This window comes from Podarcis muralis, chromosome 6 (assembly GCF_964188315.1).
Source record: "Podarcis muralis chromosome 6, rPodMur119.hap1.1, whole genome shotgun sequence".
NCBI classification, from domain to species: Eukaryota; Metazoa; Chordata; class Lepidosauria; order Squamata; family Lacertidae; genus Podarcis; species Podarcis muralis.
In genome coordinates this window covers 74,221,841-74,240,954 of record NC_135660.1, presented here as the reverse complement: position 1 = coordinate 74,240,954, position 19,114 = coordinate 74,221,841, and the positions used below count along the sequence as shown (strand labels likewise).

The following is a 19,114-nucleotide window of genomic DNA, read 5'->3' as shown; positions in this document are numbered from 1 at the left end:
GAAAAACACTGGGGTCTAATTTGAATAATAGAGTGCTTGGTATCTGGTGGGTGGGGCTTGTGCAGAGGTTGTTGTTTTTTTGCTCTGGAATCAGCCCCTCCCTTCAGTGCTTGCTCCGTTAAGAATGTCAGTTGAGAGAGACCAACTGGCACTTCTTGTTTTCTTGCCTCAGACTTGTCTCTAGATGTTTAGTTTCTCTCAGACATTATGTTATTCTCTTACAGTTTTTTCTCAGTTCATTATTAAAGCTTGTTTACATTTACGTGAGCCACTTATGTGTCATGTTTGGTAGGTGGGGTGGGGGTGGATTGAGACTTTTTGGGGTGCAGATACCCCCTGTGGGCAGGTGAATATGGTTATTGGCTAGTAGAAATTGCCAACAGGATTTCTCTTTCTGCCAAACTTTTGAGTTTGTGGATTCATTAACTGATTGGAGTAGGTGCTTGTCTGAGGAAAACAGAGTGCGAGAGAGCAGTTTCCCTCTAGAATTCTGAAACCTCGTTGGCCTATAATAAGCTTGAATGGAATGTCCACCAAAAACAACAACACAATAATTCTGATATTTAACAGTCTGGTGTTTTTAAGTCCACTGAACCATTTAAAACACGAATTCTACAGCCAACTGTCACAACTTGAAACCTTCCAAGTTACATGTCATTTCTCCAGCAACAGCATAATTGCTAACTGGCAGACTGTCAACTAAAACCCAACACAATGTATCTCTCTGGCTTCAGATAGGAATAAGACAATTTCCCACTCTCTGAGAAGTTTACTTACAATCCAACAGTGTTTAAAATAGAGCGTTCTTACGTTTACATTTCTTCAGATAAACACAGCTTTTTCATATCCTGACTATTTTTGGGCAATTTAGCTGGAGTCATAAACTGCTGAACCACTTTAATGCACTTACCCTGTAAATAGTTCCCCCCCTTACACTGATACCCTCTTAAACGAAAGTGAGCTCATGCCATACATTTTCCAGATGTACAATCTACAGAAATGTGCTTGCCAGTCAGGAATTTCCACCCATCAGTAAATACGGTAAAATAGACACATGTTCATTGCTATGTGTGACAAAATGCACTTGCAAGATGTATGCATTTTGCTCTACAGAATTTATATCTATGCAGGAAATTGGATCGTAATGCAGTCGTAAGTTAGACAGATAAAAAGGGCGAGGCTACAGGTAGAATTTGAAATCACTAGCAGTTCAATATATTAAGCTAAATTGCTCCCATATAAAAGTATCTATCAAGTTAAATGTAAGGGACACAAAGTGGATATCTAAGGTATTTTAACTTCATTTTCTTTTATTAGCAGAACATAAATAGATATGCTAAGGTAAACTGTAGTTTATTCATGGATAGGTAGCTGTGTTGGTCTGCCATAGTCGAAACAAAATATAATTAAAAAAATAAATAAACATTTAAAAATCCCTCCAGTAGCAACTGAGAGACCAACTAAGTTAGTTATTGGTATGAGTGCTTTCGTGTGCATGCACACTTCTTCAGATATAGTGGTCCCTCGGATGCAAATGGGATCCGTTCCGGAGCCCTGTTCGCATCCTGAATAGAACGTAAGACGCGTCTGCGCATGTGCGGGTCGCGTTTTGCCGCTTCCGCGCATGATGTCATTTTGAGCGTCTGCGCATGCACGAGCGGCGAAACTTGGATGTAATGCACTCCGTTACTTCCGGGTTGCCGCGGAGCGTAACTTGAAAACGCTCAACCTGAAGCATATTCAACCTGAGGTATGACTGTACACTGAAACAGAAGTCATCAGGCCCTTATATATATTGAGAGGGTGGGGAGGGGTATTACTCAGAAGGGTGGTGGGAATGGGTGATTGGCTGATAAGTGTGGTAAACCTGTTGATGACTTAACGACTGCAATTGGTCTTACAGGAAAAAGCAAGGCGTGAGATGGCTAAAAATAGCTTTATACAGTGGTACCTCGGGTTACATATGCTTCAGGTTACATACGCTTCAGGTTACACACTCCGCTAACCCAGAAATAGTGCTTCAGGTTAAGAACTTTGCTTCAGGATAAGAACAGAAATTGGGCTCCGGTAGCGTGGCGGCAGCAAGAGGCCCCATTAGCTAAAGTGGTGCTTCAGGTTAAGAACAGTTTCAGGTAAAGAACAGACCTCCGGAACGAATTAAGTACTTAACCCGAGGTACCACTGTAATGTATAATGAGATAAGAATCCAATGTCTCTATTCAGACCAGGTCCCTCCATGGTTTTAAGTTTGGTAATAAGTTGCAATTCAGCAACTTCTCTTTCCAATCTATTTCTAAACAAAATTTAAAAAAATCCTTCCAGTAGCACCTTAGACTATGGCAGACTAACACGGCTACCTGCCTGTAACCAGTCTATTTCTGAAATTCTTTTGTAATAAGACAGCTACTTTGAGATCTTGTATAGAATGTCCTGGGAGACTGAAGTGTTCTCCTACTGGTTTCTTTGTCTTGTGATTCCTGGTATTTTATTCAATCACTAAGAATAATTTTTAAAAGCAAATAGAAGGAGGATGTGTAAGCACAAAGAGACTTGGCTGCAGTCAGGAAGAGAACAAAATGTGCATTATACTATGAAAAATTAACCTTCATTATTTTAAAAGGCAAATAATTCATTACTGTTGCAAGTGAACCAAAACAAACTAAGATGTCAGCACTGGTGCCCAATACTAGATTTTAAGTTGCCCTGACAAAAGTCCAAAATACATGGATAACAGTGCATGATCTGCACGTGAAGTTTGCATCAAAGTAACCATATGCTTTTGCACAAACAAGTACTGAATTTGCACACAGATTAATTTTACCGATTTAGAGAATTTTAGATTCTAAATAATGACAGATATATAATTAAATTTACTGCTTCAAGCCTGCAGGCTTCCTATAGACATCTGGTTGGCCACTTTGGGAACAGGATGCTGGGCCTCTGGTCCGATCCAGCAGGGCTCTTAAAAATTTTCTAGTTACCAAAAAAGCCACTCCCAAATACCAATGTTTCATTAGATGCTTTCAAGGTGAACAATGGGTTGCAACTTGTTTATTCTCCAGACATGGAACTCTGTGAGGGGTAAACTACAGCGCCCAGAATTCTTTGAGGGAAAGAATGTGTTTCAAATATGCTTTAAAGGTGCACTCGGTGTCCTTTCACCCCATATCTGAGCACACAGACAGCTCTGGCTTACAGCTTTCATTTCTGGAGGACATTTTACAGAGCTTTTTCTAAACTCCAGAAAACCAAGCGAGAGGTCTAAGAGGGGGTGGGTGCAGAGCCAACCTAGGTTATGCCAAATAACTCAAATTACCTCCAGAGTCCAATTAAATACATTTATCCAAGAACCAAGCATAAGTAATTCAGAAGTGAGGAATTGCAAGAATGAAAAGAAAACACAAAATCAACTAGCTAAGCTTTACATATAAGGGAGCCTAAAATAGGCAAAACAAAAAAAGTGGTGCAAAACAGCTTGCAGATAAGTGAACAGAAGCTGGCCTGAGTTTCATTTGCTGCCCACACAAAGAACAAAGGAATTGGGTTTTCCCGTTTATTTCTAATAAGTATGTGGGGGACATTCCCCAAGAGGAGGGGGATTAAAATCTCCAATCAGATGGCCTCATGTGCCTTTATTATTTGCTGAGGCGGGGGAAGGGGAGGGGGAGGCAACATTTGAATGTGGAATGATGTAGATCCACTTTTTCCAACCTGGTGTGCTCTAGTTATTTTGTACTACTGGCTGGGGCTGATGGGAAGCATCTGCAGACCACAAAGTTGGAGAAGACTGATCTTGGTTTTTCGTATCTATAGAGACTGAGGACACTCATATGTCTAGGCTTGTTGCTTTGTTCAGGGCCTTACTATATAGGGAGTCTTTCATCACAACCACCAGCATTCCATCATGGATTCCAAAGGAATGTACATGGAGTTCCCTGGTAGGCACTGACCAGACCCAGGCCTGCTTAACTTTGGCTTGATGATGGACTCACGTGTCTTCACTCCATACTATGGGGCTCTCAAGATATCAACACACCCATGGAACATCAAAGGAAAGTGTGTAGAAAAACAAGTTTGGCTTTGGATAGAGAACATAGATTCACAGAGCTGGAAGGAACCCGAAGGGTCAACTAGCTGGGGGGGGGCAGGTATCAGGTATATCTCCCCACTGTATATTACATTCAAAAGTGACAAGAGATTAATTAGATCATCATTGCAAGCATACCCTCAAGAGCAGAGTTCCTGCACCATTGCTGGCACACGCAAAAACCAATCAAGTCTCCTGAATGCTGGCGTACTCTGAGATAAGTCCCTACTGACTTCACTGCTTGCACTAAGCAGAAAGTTCTGTTGACCAAAGTCTCGAGGGCAACACTAGAGAGGAATCAGGCAGTCCCATAGTCAAATACAAGTTAAGTTCCAATGCAATGAGAAAGGTTCAAAGTCAAACCGTAAGGCCAGGTTCCTGTCTCTGAAGACGATCCAGGGTTAGAATCCTAAGGTTAGTGTTGAATCACAGTCTGGTGGAGTTCCCGGAACAGTCAAGAGAGGGTACATCAATGGTCAAAGCTGAGCAGACACAAGAGTCTCTCCCTTGCTTCTCTTTTTGTTCCTCCTCTTAGCTTGCTCCAGCTGAGTAGCTGTGTGTCTCCCCTTAACGAAGCATGTGATCACCTGCTGTGAGCTTAATCAAGCTAGTAAGCTGGGCTGTGTTCTCTTGCCTGCCTCAAGTCTCCTAAAGTGTACTTCCTGCTGTTCACAACTGCTCATTGCTTTTCGTGTTTGTGAAGGGGGCATCTCCAGTTTTGATGATGTGTCCACTTTCTCTGGCTCCCGCAAACATCCTCTGATGCCCATTGAGTACCTCCTAAGTCCCCTGCCTCCTCTTCTCCATCTTCAGCTTGTCATGGTGTGTACCAATTATAGCTGCACCCCTTGCTGGGATCCTCTTCCTTGGTGTCCTGCTAGTTAATAACATCAAGACTGTCAGATGGTTGGATGGATGGATAGATAGATAGATATATATAGATATATCTATCTATCTATCTATCTATCATCTATCTATCTATCTATCTGTCTGTTTGTTTGTTTGTTTGTTTGTTTGTTTGTTTGTAAAGAAGATCTATTGCGTCTAAAGTTACAATATTCTGTTCTGAAAGAAGTTCATAAGGAGCATCATAAGAAACCTGATTCTTTTGATTGTGCTTTCTGAATTTGCTTTGACAAAACGCACTTAACTGGAAACTAAATTGAATGGCTCGCCAAAAGCGTAACAGGAGGAGAGAGTATGGCCTAGCAGGTTATTGGCTCATTTTCCAATTCCTCTTCTTATACTCCTGTACAGACTTCATACAATTATTTTCTGCAATGGCCTGCAGCCTAAATGTGAGATTACAATAATCCAATAATAATTAAGAGGGTGGTTGTGAGTGCAACCATGATTTCCACTTCTGGAATTTTGCAAGATTCCCTTTTCCAATTATTCCAAATTGGAAGACCGCATCAAAACAACAGTATGCCAAGCTTATATTTCCCATAAAGTTAATTATAAAATGACCTTCTATGTCTCTTCCCCCTGTCTTTTAAGTAATAGGAAAAGGCAACATTGATTTCCAAGAGTTGTTGTACATTCTGATACTGGAAATCAACCTACCTTTATATATGATTGTGGTTGACCAACTTTTTAAGCAGCAAACTTTAGTTCACTTAACAGGGAAAAAACCTAATTTTCTTTAATGGGCCTTCCTTCCAAGTAAAAGCTGTGTAGGATTGCACTGTTAAAAGAGAAAGAAGCCTGTGCGTAGCTTGGCCCCCTCTCTGCGTTGTTCCAACTGATTTTAATCTTGTATTCTTACATTGTTGCAAACCAGCAGCCTTCAGCCTTTAGCTATCATTTCTTAATTGACAACAGCAGCACTGCAACCGTAGAAATACATTTTAAAAAATGTATTTATACGGTGGTAGTGCTCCTGCTGTGACCTAAGCTGCAATTAGGCTGTGGTCCGCTTTTAGGTACCAATCCACCAGTTGAAGATCAGTGTTCTGACCCACCTTGGAATGGAAACGAAATCCAATTAAAAAAATAATTCAGCAGCAATGGCAGCAGCACAGCAAGTCACCCTCACAACTTAAGTCATTTTGACCAGGTTTGTGCTTCTCTCTTACCCATCTAAATTAAGAGCCACATGAAAGGTGACATAGTTTAACTCCTCACTTTTACTGGCATCACAAACTGGTTAGTATTTCTATATACAAAATCTCACGGAAGAGACCCTGAAGCTGGTTCACACTAGTTTTTGTTGATATGTCCCATGCCCTCCAGCCGTACAAGAGGCAACATGAACAAGTACACACACACTTTCATCTTACTGGACATTTCCCAGGCTATATTTTTAAGCCAGAGGCACAGATAAGCATCAGCTAATTTGGTTGAGATGGGTGCAGATTCTCAGATACAATTGCTTTCGAGTCTTCAGCGCAGCACACGACTGCCCCAGGTTTGAAGAGGCCCTGGTCAAGGTGCCCTCCTCTCTCAATTTATTTTTTAATAAATGATTTTTATTGGTTTTACATATAATCACATTTCATAACATCGTACCCTCTTATTTTATCTCTTTGGCTCAACTGAGCCTAACGACTTTTCTCCCTCCCATTTGATGGTTTACAAAATTAAACTTTACATCTTTACATTCTGCTTCGTTTCCTATCCTTGTTGTATCATTACCTAAAACATTATATTACTCAACCTGAATAGGTAGCAATTTCATCTTACAAATCTTCAGAGAACCCTGCTAATGCTGTTAATTGCATATAAATTTGTTCTAGCCCTTTGGGAATGCTTGGTCTTGCTGGCTCCGGATTCTTCCTGTCAGTTTCGCCAGTTCTGCAAAGTCCATCAGCTTCATCTGCCACTCTTCTTTTGTTGGTAACTCCTGTTGTTTTCATCTTTGGCCTAACAAAATTCTTGCCGCAGTTGTTGCAAATAAGAACAATTTTTTATCTTTTTATTTTTTATCTATCAATTTTTTATCCCCACTATACCCAATAAAAAATGCTTCTGGTTTTTAAGCAAAAGTGTTTTTAGACATTTTCTTTTAACTCATTATATATCATTTCCCAGAAAGCTTTTATCTCTTTACATGTCCACCACATATGGTAAAAAGTACCTTCCTTTTCCTTACATTTCCAACTTTTTTTGTTCTATACATTTTGGCCACTTTAACTGGTGTTAAATACCACCTATAGGTGCCCTCCTCTCCACAAAAATATTTACTGGGCTGCAAAGGAGAAAATGGCGGCAGTCTCTGGTGCTGAGCAGTTCAGCCTCCTGTTGCAACCATCTTGATTTTTCTGGAATGCCTCTGGGGAAATGTGGGGAGAGCAGCATTATGAGGCAACAAAGATGGGGATTGGCTACGTCACAGTGCTGGGCTCTAAAATATGTATTCCTCCGCCCTCAAAAAAGGGAAGCTGGCTACAGCCACAGTAGGCCCTCTGAGGACCACAGACCCTGCTATTTGCCAGGAGCGGACACCAGACTTGATCACGGGCATGGGAACGCTGTCACGCCACCTGCGCCAGGGCCAATAAATTGAAGCCAGGAATGGGTTATACAGATAAGGTGTGGCTCAGAAGGTACAGACTCCTCTTGAGCTCTCCCTTTTAGCCCCTCAATCTCTCTGTGAGGTAGGTTAGGCTGAGAGTGTGTGACTGGCCTAAGATCGCCCAGTGAGCCTCATGGCACATGGAGATTCAAACAGCACAGGCAGGTCTATTAGGGGTCAGTCAGGATATGTGTGCGTGCCTTGCTTTGTGTGAGGGTGTGCTACAGATTACTGGCAGACAAAACTGTCACTTGAAGGTTGGATTATAAAAAATGTGCAGACATGCAATTTCCAATGGCAGGTGCTTTTTTTGGTTCATGTTTTTTTTAACAATCCTCCATGTTATTTGCAGTCTGAAATGGTAGAAAGCCAAAAACTCTGTTCCATGTGATTTAAGTGTATACGCAACAAAAAATATGCATCTGGCAGAAGTCCAAATTCATAGCACAAGGGGAAGTTTTCTTCAACAGTTTTAAAATCCTTATTTACACTCCAGGAATTAAGCATTAAACTAGTCTGTGATTTAGAAAAAAACAAAAACAGCCCCCTCCCCCCGAATACCAGGAAATAATCCTAGTGAGTTACTTAATAGGTTGAAGAATTTGACTTGATACTTTAATATGTTGTCATGGCTTCTGCTTGTTTTGGAAAGAAGCAAACAGAATTATACATTCATTTAAATAAAGCTGGTATGACAGCTACAGCTCATTAAAGTCTGTTAAAACTATCTCTGTTTAAACAGAAAGAAATGCATCCTCTTACACTAGGCTGAGGTATGTTGCGTTAAGGCTACTGGCAAAAGGAACTGGCAATAAAGATGTGTAAATCTTTCATTTAAGGGTAAAGGGCTTAGCTGTACTTTTACCTGTATGTCGTGCAGTGCTTTGCAGCTCCTTTAGAAGGCTGAGCATGCAGGCACTTGTAGCTGAGTTGCTCCCATGATGTGTCCCCACTTTTATATAAGACTATAAATTCCATCTCTGACAAACAGCCAACAAGGAACTGCCTTGCAGGAGACGACCAGTGCACATCTAGTTCCACGTTCCGTTCCCAAGGGTCCAAGAGACGTGCCTGCTCCAGTATGCTGCCATGACTGCTTCGTCACCTCTTCTTGCATGTGTACAAGCATGCAAGAGAAGGCTGACCAATAGCGAGTGCAGCCCTTGGAATAAAATGGTTAACCAGTCTCACTTTTAAGAATACTGATCTACCTCACAGTCCTGTCTATGAAGCTTCCTGACCACTAACAGAATAATGAACACCAAGTATTCTTGCTACTAGCGAAAGGTATGTTGAGATTTCAAGCGCAGGAATGGAAGGTTGGGATTCACTCCAGCTCTTCTAGATGCCTCACAGCACCGCAAAATAATCTTCAGGTTTGCCCCAGCCCCCTTCTGCTGCCCCCAGCGCAATGGCTACTCTTTGCACAGAACAGGGGTGGGGAACCTATGGTCCTCCAGATGTTGGACTACAACTCCCATCATTCCTGCTCACTGGGACTGATGAGATAAGAGTCCAACATCTGGAGGACCACAGGTTCCCCTTCTGTGCCACAGAAGGGGACATCACTGAGATGATGCTCATTGACCCCTAGTGACCCAAGCCATTGAGAACTGAGCAGCATCCCTTCAAACTCTTCTTCTTCTTCTTCTTCTTCTTCTTCTTCTTCTTCTTCTGTGTTGCTTTTCATTCTAGGAACTCAATTTTACATATACAGATTAACAGCTAGGCTGTTAACAATCTAGCATACCACCCACATTCCAAACTCTGTGCAAGGGAGGAATACAAACAATACATGGGATACAAAAATAACCACTAAGCCCTACACAATCAGCTATGTTTTACCTTCTTGAGAACGGTAAAAACATGTTCAGGGAGTGTTTTTCTCACTTGAAATGTGTTTTAGAAACAGTATCCAATCACTTCTAGTAGCAACGCTGGGAAAGAAAACGAGGTTCCACAGATTACATCTTAATCCACATAGCTGCTTCCATAAAATGTCAAGCAAACTACCATAACAATGCATTTTGGATTATCTGCCTCTCAGCTCTGCTCATGCTATGCAAACAAGTATGCTGGCGAGATAACCAGGTGACATTCACTGTAGCAGCACTTTTCTTCTTCTTAAAAGTAAGGGTGGCTGGTTAGTCTAGCAAGTTGAAACAGGAAATTAGAACAAGTGAAGAAGAAGTGTCTACAGCACAGAGTGACTGCTACACCAGAGAAGAAACTAAGCAGCAGCTGATAGCTGTGGCTTTGCAACTCTGAGACAGGCAGTGTGGTGACATCAGAAGTACAGTGGTACCTCGGGTTAAGTACTTAATTCGTTCCGGAGGTCCGTTCTTAACCTGAAACTGTTCTTAACCTGAAGCACCACTTTAGCTAATGGGGCTTCCCGCTGCTGTTGCGCCGCCGCCACACGATTTCTGTTCTCATCCTGAAGCAAAGTTCTTAACACAAGTCCAACACAATCATCAAATTTGCGGATGATACAACAGTGGTGGGGCTCATTAGTGAGAACGATGAGACTGCTTATAGGAAAGAAGTACAGGGGTTAATTCAATGGTGTAAAGAAAACAATCTTATGCTTAACACCAAAAAAACCAAAGAACTCATAATTGACTTTAGGAGAAAGAAAAGTGTATTTTTACCATTGCACATAAATGGCGAGGAGGTGGAGAGGGTTGGTAGTTTTAAATACCTGGGCATTTATATCTCTGAGGACCTCTCATGGACTGCAAATATTAATATGGTTGTGAGGAAGGTGCAGGGGAGGTTGTATTTCCTGAGAATGCTCAGGGGACTGAATCTATCTCAGCACCTACTTCTGTCCTATTATCACAGTACCATCGAGAGTGTCTTAACCTATAGTATATTATCGTGGTATGGGAGCAGCTCTGAAACGGATAAAAAAGCTTTACAGAGAATAATTAAAATTGCCCAGAATGTTATTGGGCTCCAACTACCAACCCTGGATGAGATCTTCACGTCTCGCACTTTGAAGAAGTCACACAATATCCTGAGAGATCCCACCCATCCTGCTCACAACTTCTTTGAACTGTTGCCTTCGGGCAGAAGATATAGGACAATGAAAACACGAACCACACGCCTTCTGAATAGTTTCTATCCAAGAGCTCTGATTGCACTAAATAATGATCTCAGGGCCAGTTGCAAGAAATAGCAAGCAGGGAGTAGGAAGGAATGAGATAGGTTTTAGGTTATGTTATGCCTTTAATAGGTTATGTTATATTCTGGATTATGTTATGCTTTTATAGATTATGTCTGAATAGGATGAGAGTGTTGGAGATACGTGCAAATGTGTATGTGAACCCGGTCTTTGGGTGGGTGTTTGATTTTCGTTGTTGTGTATACTGTGTATATACGGACAATGACAATAAAATTTATCTATCTATCTATCTATCTATCTATCTATCTATCTATCTATCTATCTATCTTAACCCGAGGTATTATTTCTGGGTTAGCAGAGTCTGTAACCTGAAGCCTATGTAACCCGAGGTACCACTGTATAAGGGGTCAACAACAATTCAACAAGATGCTTTGTTCTAGTTGTGTAAGACAAGAAAAAGAATCCCTTGATAGAATGGGAGCCCTAGTCTGAATGAACTTCTCTAGCCTACAGATGACTGTATAAAAGTTGAGGTACAAATTCTTAGCTGCACAAATTTGCCAATACCTATTTGAATAAGAATGCATACCACTCTATCTTTTACTTGGTTTTCAGCTAATGAGTATCAGAAGACAAACAAATGGGGGAGAATTCATCACAGCACACATAATTGATGCTCAAACTGGAATACAGGACTTCAGTTTTAGACAGCTTTCCCAAATTCAAGTTAAATTGCACTGTTTTGGCTTTTAAGCACCTCAACCGTTGTCCATCCATCTTCCACTGTTGCTTTCAAAGTTACAACCAACATAACACCATTTGTCGAAACACACACAAAACTACACAAGGAGAAAATGTTGGAGCAGAATTAGATGTTAAGCAGCCCGCGATAGACACAAGTTATTACTTTTAAGGAATAAATGCATTTTCTATTTGTTATATGGATAATCAAAAGCAATAATGGTGACTAACATGGACAATTTCTAGTCAGGTGAAATGTCACCTTTGACTCCCCACCCAGGATGTGGAACACATTTCAAGTTGCACTCCAAGATCCCGGGTAAAGGAGAACCCCTTTTGACTGTGGCTTGTACCTGTGCCAAAATACCGCTTAATCAAGGTTGAACAGTGAGGGGAGAATTTCATGGAATTGGTTGGAGTTGCACTTCTATGGCTAATTTGCCAATTCTGGTTCACAAGGAACCAGGCTTCCACCTGGCTCTATGGCTGCTCAAGAGAACCAACCAAAACAGAATGTTAACAACACAGAGAGAGCTGGTTCACGTGACGTGGTAAGCCAAACCTTGATTTGGGGAGACCACATAAATTTGCAGGCTCCTGGAGAGGTGCTTTCAGCTGCTTTCCTCCTCCCTAGTCCTTTCCCCTGTTAAGCTGTGGGAAGCTAAGCCGAGGTTTGGTGCAGCGGGTCATCCAAACTGGGATCTGTGGTCAAGCTCCCTCCTCACCTCAAGCTGCAGCCAAGATTTTTTCAACACCACCGTGGTTATTTTTGGATTCATATTTTGCGCCGTCGAAATGGCCTGATCTGTGGTTTGATGGTGGCTTAAGGGGAATTCCATGTAAGAGTTGTGCAAATTCAGGCTTGATTTTTGTTGTGGTTGCTTTTAAAAAAATTAATCCCCATTATGTAAAAGCTGTTGAGCAGGAGTACCAAGAAAAAAGCACCTGTGTAAGTAGATAGGTGCCCTATTGAGGGGGAAAAAGTGACACTTTGTTACACTGCAAAGTGAAACCAAACAATTTATTTGTGCTAAATGAATGGAAAGAATGTATTTCAGAATACATTTCTTTATACATTGTACCGGCTTATGCTGCTAAATATGCATTTGCTATTGCCATCTAACTTTTCTCTGCAATCTGTTCCTTTTCTACCAAGCAATACAACATTTTCGGCTGTTACACCAATATGCTGCTATAATGTGCACCTTCAATCATATTTTCCTCTGATTTTTCTTTGAATGCTTAAAATATTGGTTCAAACATTCAGGAGGGGGGTGTCACACAATATATTTTAAACAAGGGGAGGGGGGAATCAGCCTTTTTAATACAAATTGCTTTTCTAAAGCAGAAATTGGAGAGCACACTTTAATCAGCCACAAGGATCTTGTTGGCAGAACCACACTTACAGAAGATCATTGTGATGAAAACAACAGTACGGACAGTTTTACAGGTCAACATGAATGAGAAATGAAACAATCAACTTTTAAGGTCCATGGATCAATACATTCTATATACTCTGACAAGTCAGGCTTCCCACATTGTACTTCAGACTGTACCACACACTGGAGAAAACGTATGGATTTGTCAATGTATGTTTGCTGCTGTATCAGAAAATTAAGGGATAAAATTTAAAAAAAAAGTGAGCTTGGGCATTAAGGTGTCAGACTTTCACTTTTGCACTAAAAGCTGTATCTTTTTATTACTGAACTGTAGTGCTGATTTACTTTATATGCTTGAAACACACTATAATATTTAGGAGTTCGTAACATACAGCTCGTGCCTGTAATTTTATATGAAAGTTGTCATGAAAAAATATAAAAAGCTGTCCCTTTTATTTTACAAACCTAGAAGCCTGGGGGGAAAGAAAAAAATATATATTTAAGCTTTGGGAGCTCAGCAAAGCAATGCCATAATACCAAACAAAGTAGCAAATGTTCCAGCCAGAGGATGGACAGACATGTAAGTTCAAGTAAAACACTGATGGAATTTTTATTTTATTTTAAATTTAGTGTTGCAGATCCACAACACTGGCTGCATTTTACGGCAACTTCAAATATAGCACACTTCCTACGTGGAAAGCACATCCATGTTAAAAAAAAAAACAACCCACCATGAAAACCACCACATGTATTCATGTGATTATCTACATGCAGGTTTCATGTTTCCCCCACCCCCCTGCACAGAAGGTATTTCAATGTAGGAGACGTGCTAACATTTGAACCTCGGACAAACTTGTACAACACAATTAAACAGTGAAGCCTCAAAAACTTCAGTGCAAATAAGTCAAATCCAAATATACCATTGTAAGCCTTTGGCTTGTAGTAAACTGCTCTGTGTTATGAGTCCAACTCGGAATACAGATTTGCTGAGCACATGCACTAAGGCTGAGAAGAAGGATGCATTGAATGTTGAAAAGTGGCTGGCGACTGGACTGCAGGCTGCACAGGGGGTGGCGGAGGTGGAGGGGCAGGCTGCAGTGGGGTCTGTGTATTAGGAGAAGGAGGAGGAGTGGGACGCTTGAATTTGTCAGGGCTGTTGCTTCTTCGGGGCGATGGTCTCTGTGAAAGAAAACAACAGAGCCAGAGTTTTGACTAGCATAGACTCATGTTACAAGACAGGGACACTCTTGCCTTTTGACACACTTAAACTCAAAATCATTCCTGGTGGGGAAATTCAAACAGGGGAAAAGCTAACTTATGGGTCTCAAGCTGGCCTTTTGTACATAGCCCTCTGTCCTCTTAGCAGGATACTGTGATGCTGCTGTCGTATGACGTGTCCCATGCAGGGCAAAATGAGAAGAACAAATGCTACTGACACAGTGGAAATACAAGATGGTAGCAGAAAGCTTGAAAACAGCTGAAAGTAATGGCTCCTTTCTAGAAGAACTGAATTTGAATTACGCCTGGATAACAACACACAATGTTTCAACTCTAATGATGTAGTAACTGAACACTAAATCAATCGTTTCAAACCATGGTTTAGAGACAATTCCTTCTTGGCACTAACCACAACTTTCCTCACTTTGGACTGTGGCAGGAGTAAATTAAAAAAGGAAGGAAGTAAGTTACAAGTGAGGGGAGGAAACTCTTTAAGTGTATCGGTTAGATGTTAACTGTATTTTTGTTTTAATGTTTAATAGAAACTGTTAACAGAGATAAGCAATCAGAGGTCAAGGACTCAAAGGCTTCCCATCATAGCTCCTGACCTCACTCCATCCAATACTTGGACCACTTTTTCTCCAGATGACACTCAGGGAAAGGGCTGTTTCAAAACCTGCCCCTCAAGACTGATCAGCAACAGAGGCTCTATCAAGGATTCTCCCCTTATACCCATCACTGCTCTCAACTCTCACAAAGCCTTTATTACTGTTTGCATTCGGTGAAAGAGGCCTATGGAGCCCTTTACCAGGGTTTTGTGCAGGAGTAAGTCAACAGGTACAGTCACTGTTGCTACCCTTCTCCCCTTGTGGCTGAGCAGTGAATCATCATTATCATCACAGCTCCACAACTGCATTGTGGAGGGCTGGGCTAGATGACCCTTGGGGTCCCTCCCAACTCTATAATACTATGAGTCTATGAAATGTTTCCTAGGAAAACTGAGGAAACAGAATGGAACTAAGAATGGAATCAAAAGCTTGAAAACTATTGTCCAAAATTGAAAGAACTGCAAGGGATGGACGATTTGCTTGTTCAGGAACCCAATACAAAGTGGGGTTCCCAGGTTTTTATTAGAAGAAAGACTGGGCACTGGTGGGTCTTTTAGGCTCCGCGCCAATAAGTAAGTATGTTGGGCCAGCTCTGAGGCTTCCTGGCTTTTCAGACCAGAATACACTCAGACAGCTGGCGGTCTTAACAAAGAGGTCTAATCTTTCTAGTCTATTTGGCAGGAAATGGGTGAAAGTACACAATGACTGAATGACAGTATATGTAGGATATCTACAAGAACACCTAATCCTGGAAAAATATGGGATGATTCATCTGTCAAGGTGGTGAAAGATGTGAAAAGCAGCATTTCTTTCTTGGGGAGCAGGAATGACTTTCATCATATCACTGCTCTGATCCTCAATGTAGCCAAGCTTCTTTCTTCCACCACTTTAATTTCTAACACTTGCTGCTCCTGGTACTATTCCTCCTCTTCTTTTAAAAAAACTTTTTATTTAAGTAGAAAGCAGTTAATAAACTGAATGCTATAGGAAACCATAGCAGCTGAACTGGTGCATGAAAGGCACTGATGGAGGGAGGGAGGTCGTAGGTGAAACTATCCTGCCCCCAAGTCTGAGCCACGCTATTTTGCAGCAACACAGCCATCTATAGGTCACAGTCATTACTGATTTTGGAAGTGAGGGAGGAAGGCATGCACTATTCTTTATACTGGAGCAAAAATATAAATGTTTTATCTAGTGCAAAAAGGGAAGCATGGAATGAATGGTGGTCTGGTTGAAGACACTTAAATGGAACCAGCATAGAATATATATTCCCCCTCCCCCCAAAAATGTGTAAGAGATAATGATGTTCAGTTCTTAAATACTCACTGTAATACCATGGGATGGTCCCATATGCTGCACATGAAGGCCTGGGTTGTTATAATAAGACACGCCGGCTCTGGTGTGTGGAGTTGGGGGAGTAAAGCCAACTGTGTGACTTGCATACGAGAGACCTAAAATAAGGAAAGCAAGACGGTGTAGGTTTACAAATGCTAATGTGCTCAGATACCAAAACACCCAGCACCTTATAAAAAAGAAGCAACAGGCATTATCTCCTAACCTGTGCAAACTTCATTTGAACACCTGTTTGCACAATTATTATGCTTAGTGGAATTGACAAAGCAAGATATGATTTGAGTTATTTTAATTTCTAGCCTGCCCCAATCCAAGCACTTTGCACCATATTTGTCACACAGTTGGGACCTGCACATCTGCTTCTCACCACCAACAGCTGGGCTTCCTAAGCTACACTGAAGCGTTATTTAAAAAGAAAAAACGACAAAACCTACAAACAAATTTAGTAAAAAAGTATGCATTCCAATACGTCCATGCATTAAAAATGCTTCAATCCCATTTACTGGCTAATTACACACAAAAGCTCTGACAGATTTCAGGACACATCACAAGTTTCCACTGAATGCTTTTGTAAAAAGAAAGATTAGATAAATATAAATATTATCACAATACATTAAAAAATAAAGAAGAAAGTGGTGCATATATTTACCAGGTGATATAGGTCTGCTAGAACTTGGTGAAGGTGTATATGGAATTGGACTGGACACAGTGCGTGGTCTTAATCCTTGTGCAGACATCTCATTAAAATATCTATTTTAAGAGATAAACACGGATGAGTTTCCTCTTTCCAAGAACTATTGCTTAAGTTTTATTTTTAGGTTCCCCTCCAGCATATGTCCTGTGTACCATGAGACAAATACTGGAAGATACTAGAGCAGCACCAGTAGTTAGCAAGGCTGCGATGTTTAGTTAAATCATTGGTGAACTAACGTGATCTGAACGCAGGAGTACACTCCCTTCCTATGGTTTTCAGCAACTGGAAAGTTTTATTACCTCTGACCATGGAGGTGGAGCATAGCCATCGGGGCTAGTAGCCATGGATAGCCTTATCCTAAATGAGTTTCTCTAATCCCCTTCTAAATAAAGCCATCTAGTTTGGTGAACAACTAGTTTTAAAAGGTTTTTAAAGTAGTAATTTATTTTACAAAAGTACTGATGCAAGAACGAATTGTGGCAAGCACCATTTCCAGAAAGGCAAGGCCTCCCTTCAATGACAAAGCAAGGAAAGCTCAACCGCAGTGTGCTTATGTGTGTTTGCTTTCTTTCCGAGGAATTGTTCATAAGCAAATTTATGCGTATCAATTGAAGCCAGTGCAGTGACCAAATGCAGAAGGGACTCGCTGACCGGGTGCCAGCCATAACAGATCTAGTGTGTGCTCCTTCCTTTCGGCAGTCCTCAACACAGACTAGCTTAATTCACAAATGACCTGGTTGCCAGGAGGTGCACCATGAAGTCACTACTCAAAAGGAACTGAGAAGAGTGGTCAGTTTTTGGAAGCTCAAATCTTGTTAATGCTCTGGCCTGATTGGCTCAACTGTTACTTTGATTTTATATATATCATTTGCTAAGTTATCCCTAACACTGGACAGCTGCCCAAAACATCAGACTTGTGTCACAACGCTCCCCCCCCAACAGCTAATCACTACTTACCTTGTCTCCCAGTATCATTATGCTGTGTCTCTTCCCTCCCCAGCTCCACCAGGTCGGCTGACGTGGAGGGAAATGCACAGCGTAATAATATGGGACATAAGGGACAGTGTCCAATACATGATAGAGGGGGGAAACTTGACAAAGGATATCATTTTTATAGCAGTACCATTTTTAGAAACCTGGTTTTTAGACTGCTTTTGATTTCTTACTGCAGCACCTAAATATACGGGCAACACAAACCTCTCATCATCCATTTCCAAACTCGATTCACTTTCTGACAGCTGTCTGCACAAGGCTTCTCTTCGCTCCATCTCTCTCTGTAATTTTCTTTGGAGCCTTAAGTTCTCTTCTCTCATGTGGCGTTCTTCCTCCAAATACTGTGCCATCTTCTCTGAATCTGAAGAATCAAAAATTTGATCAGCCTTTTTATTACTAAACTCACGTTTTGTTCTGGAGGCATAGTCAAATACAGGTAGATGTTTAGAGCTCAGATCTTGCCTTTGCCAAGTGATGAGAATGTGGATTGATTTGATCCAATCTGACCCCCATTTGACAAGTTCATACGTAGCAGAGATGCAGAGTTTATTGTAAAGGGAAAATGGAAGTTTTTGGTCTTTTTGGTCATGCAAGCTTATTTGCAAGCATTAAATGATGGGTTAGGTCATTGATAGGAACCTGTGGCCCTCCAGATGTTATGGACTACAACTCCCACCATCGCTGACCACGGGCCATACTAGCTGGGTCTAATGGGAGCTGGAGTACCACAACATCTGGAGGGCCACAGGCTTCCCATTCTGGGTTAAAATGCTAGTCTGAACTAGATCTGTTGCTCCATTTTCAAGCAGCAGTACAGAAAGACTCTCCACTTTGAAGCAGTGATGAAATTAGAACCAGGCATTCAGCCAGAAGCTTTAATTTTGGAGAGACTGCTGCCTGCTGGACAGCAGTGGTTTGCTGTTACATTAATGAGAAGAACTGTTTGGATCGAGACGTCATTTAAAATGTATTACCCTTTTAAAAGGATAATTTAAAACCTTGAAACCCTTTCACACTTACAGAAATCCCCAAGCGCACAAGTCATGATTTATCTATTTGCATTTGTTGACTCCCTCCCCCCTCCCCCTGGGATTTCACCCAAATTATTTTCACAAAAAGAGTAGATGGTTAGTAACTAACTAGTTGACGGCTTGTCCCCTCCTCCCTGTACCAGAATTTTGGTTTGTTGCTAGTAATAGTGCCTAATATTTAAAGTTATTAAATTATTAAAAAATAACTAGCAAGATGTTGTGGTGTGTTATAAAGACATGTAAGGGGGAAATCATCATTATCATCACCATCATATAAACATCCCCCCAACCCTTAATTCTGGTTCACTGCTAACAATATTAGTGACGCTGCTGTGTCTTATGGGGAGGTAAGAGGGACCATCAGCA

The 19,114-nt window shown here is 41.2% G+C and overlaps 1 protein-coding gene across 1 annotated transcript in view; it reads right to left on the bottom strand.

Annotated features, from left to right (window-relative positions):
• Window positions 1–13,625: 13,625 nt before the first annotated feature.
• Window positions 13,626–19,114, bottom strand: part of CCDC6 (coiled-coil domain containing 6) — a 35,855-nt gene continuing 30,366 nt past the window's right edge. The window contains exons 6-9 of the mRNA XM_028729346.2: window positions 17,922–18,078; window positions 16,680–16,780; window positions 16,004–16,128; window positions 13,626–14,030 (exon numbers count right to left, since the gene is read on the bottom strand). Coding sequence (XP_028585179.1) covers window positions 13,851–14,030; window positions 16,004–16,128; window positions 16,680–16,780; window positions 17,922–18,078 — 563 coding nt within the window. The 3' untranslated portion in view covers window positions 13,626–13,850. The remainder of the gene's footprint in view (window positions 14,031–16,003; window positions 16,129–16,679; window positions 16,781–17,921; window positions 18,079–19,114) is intronic.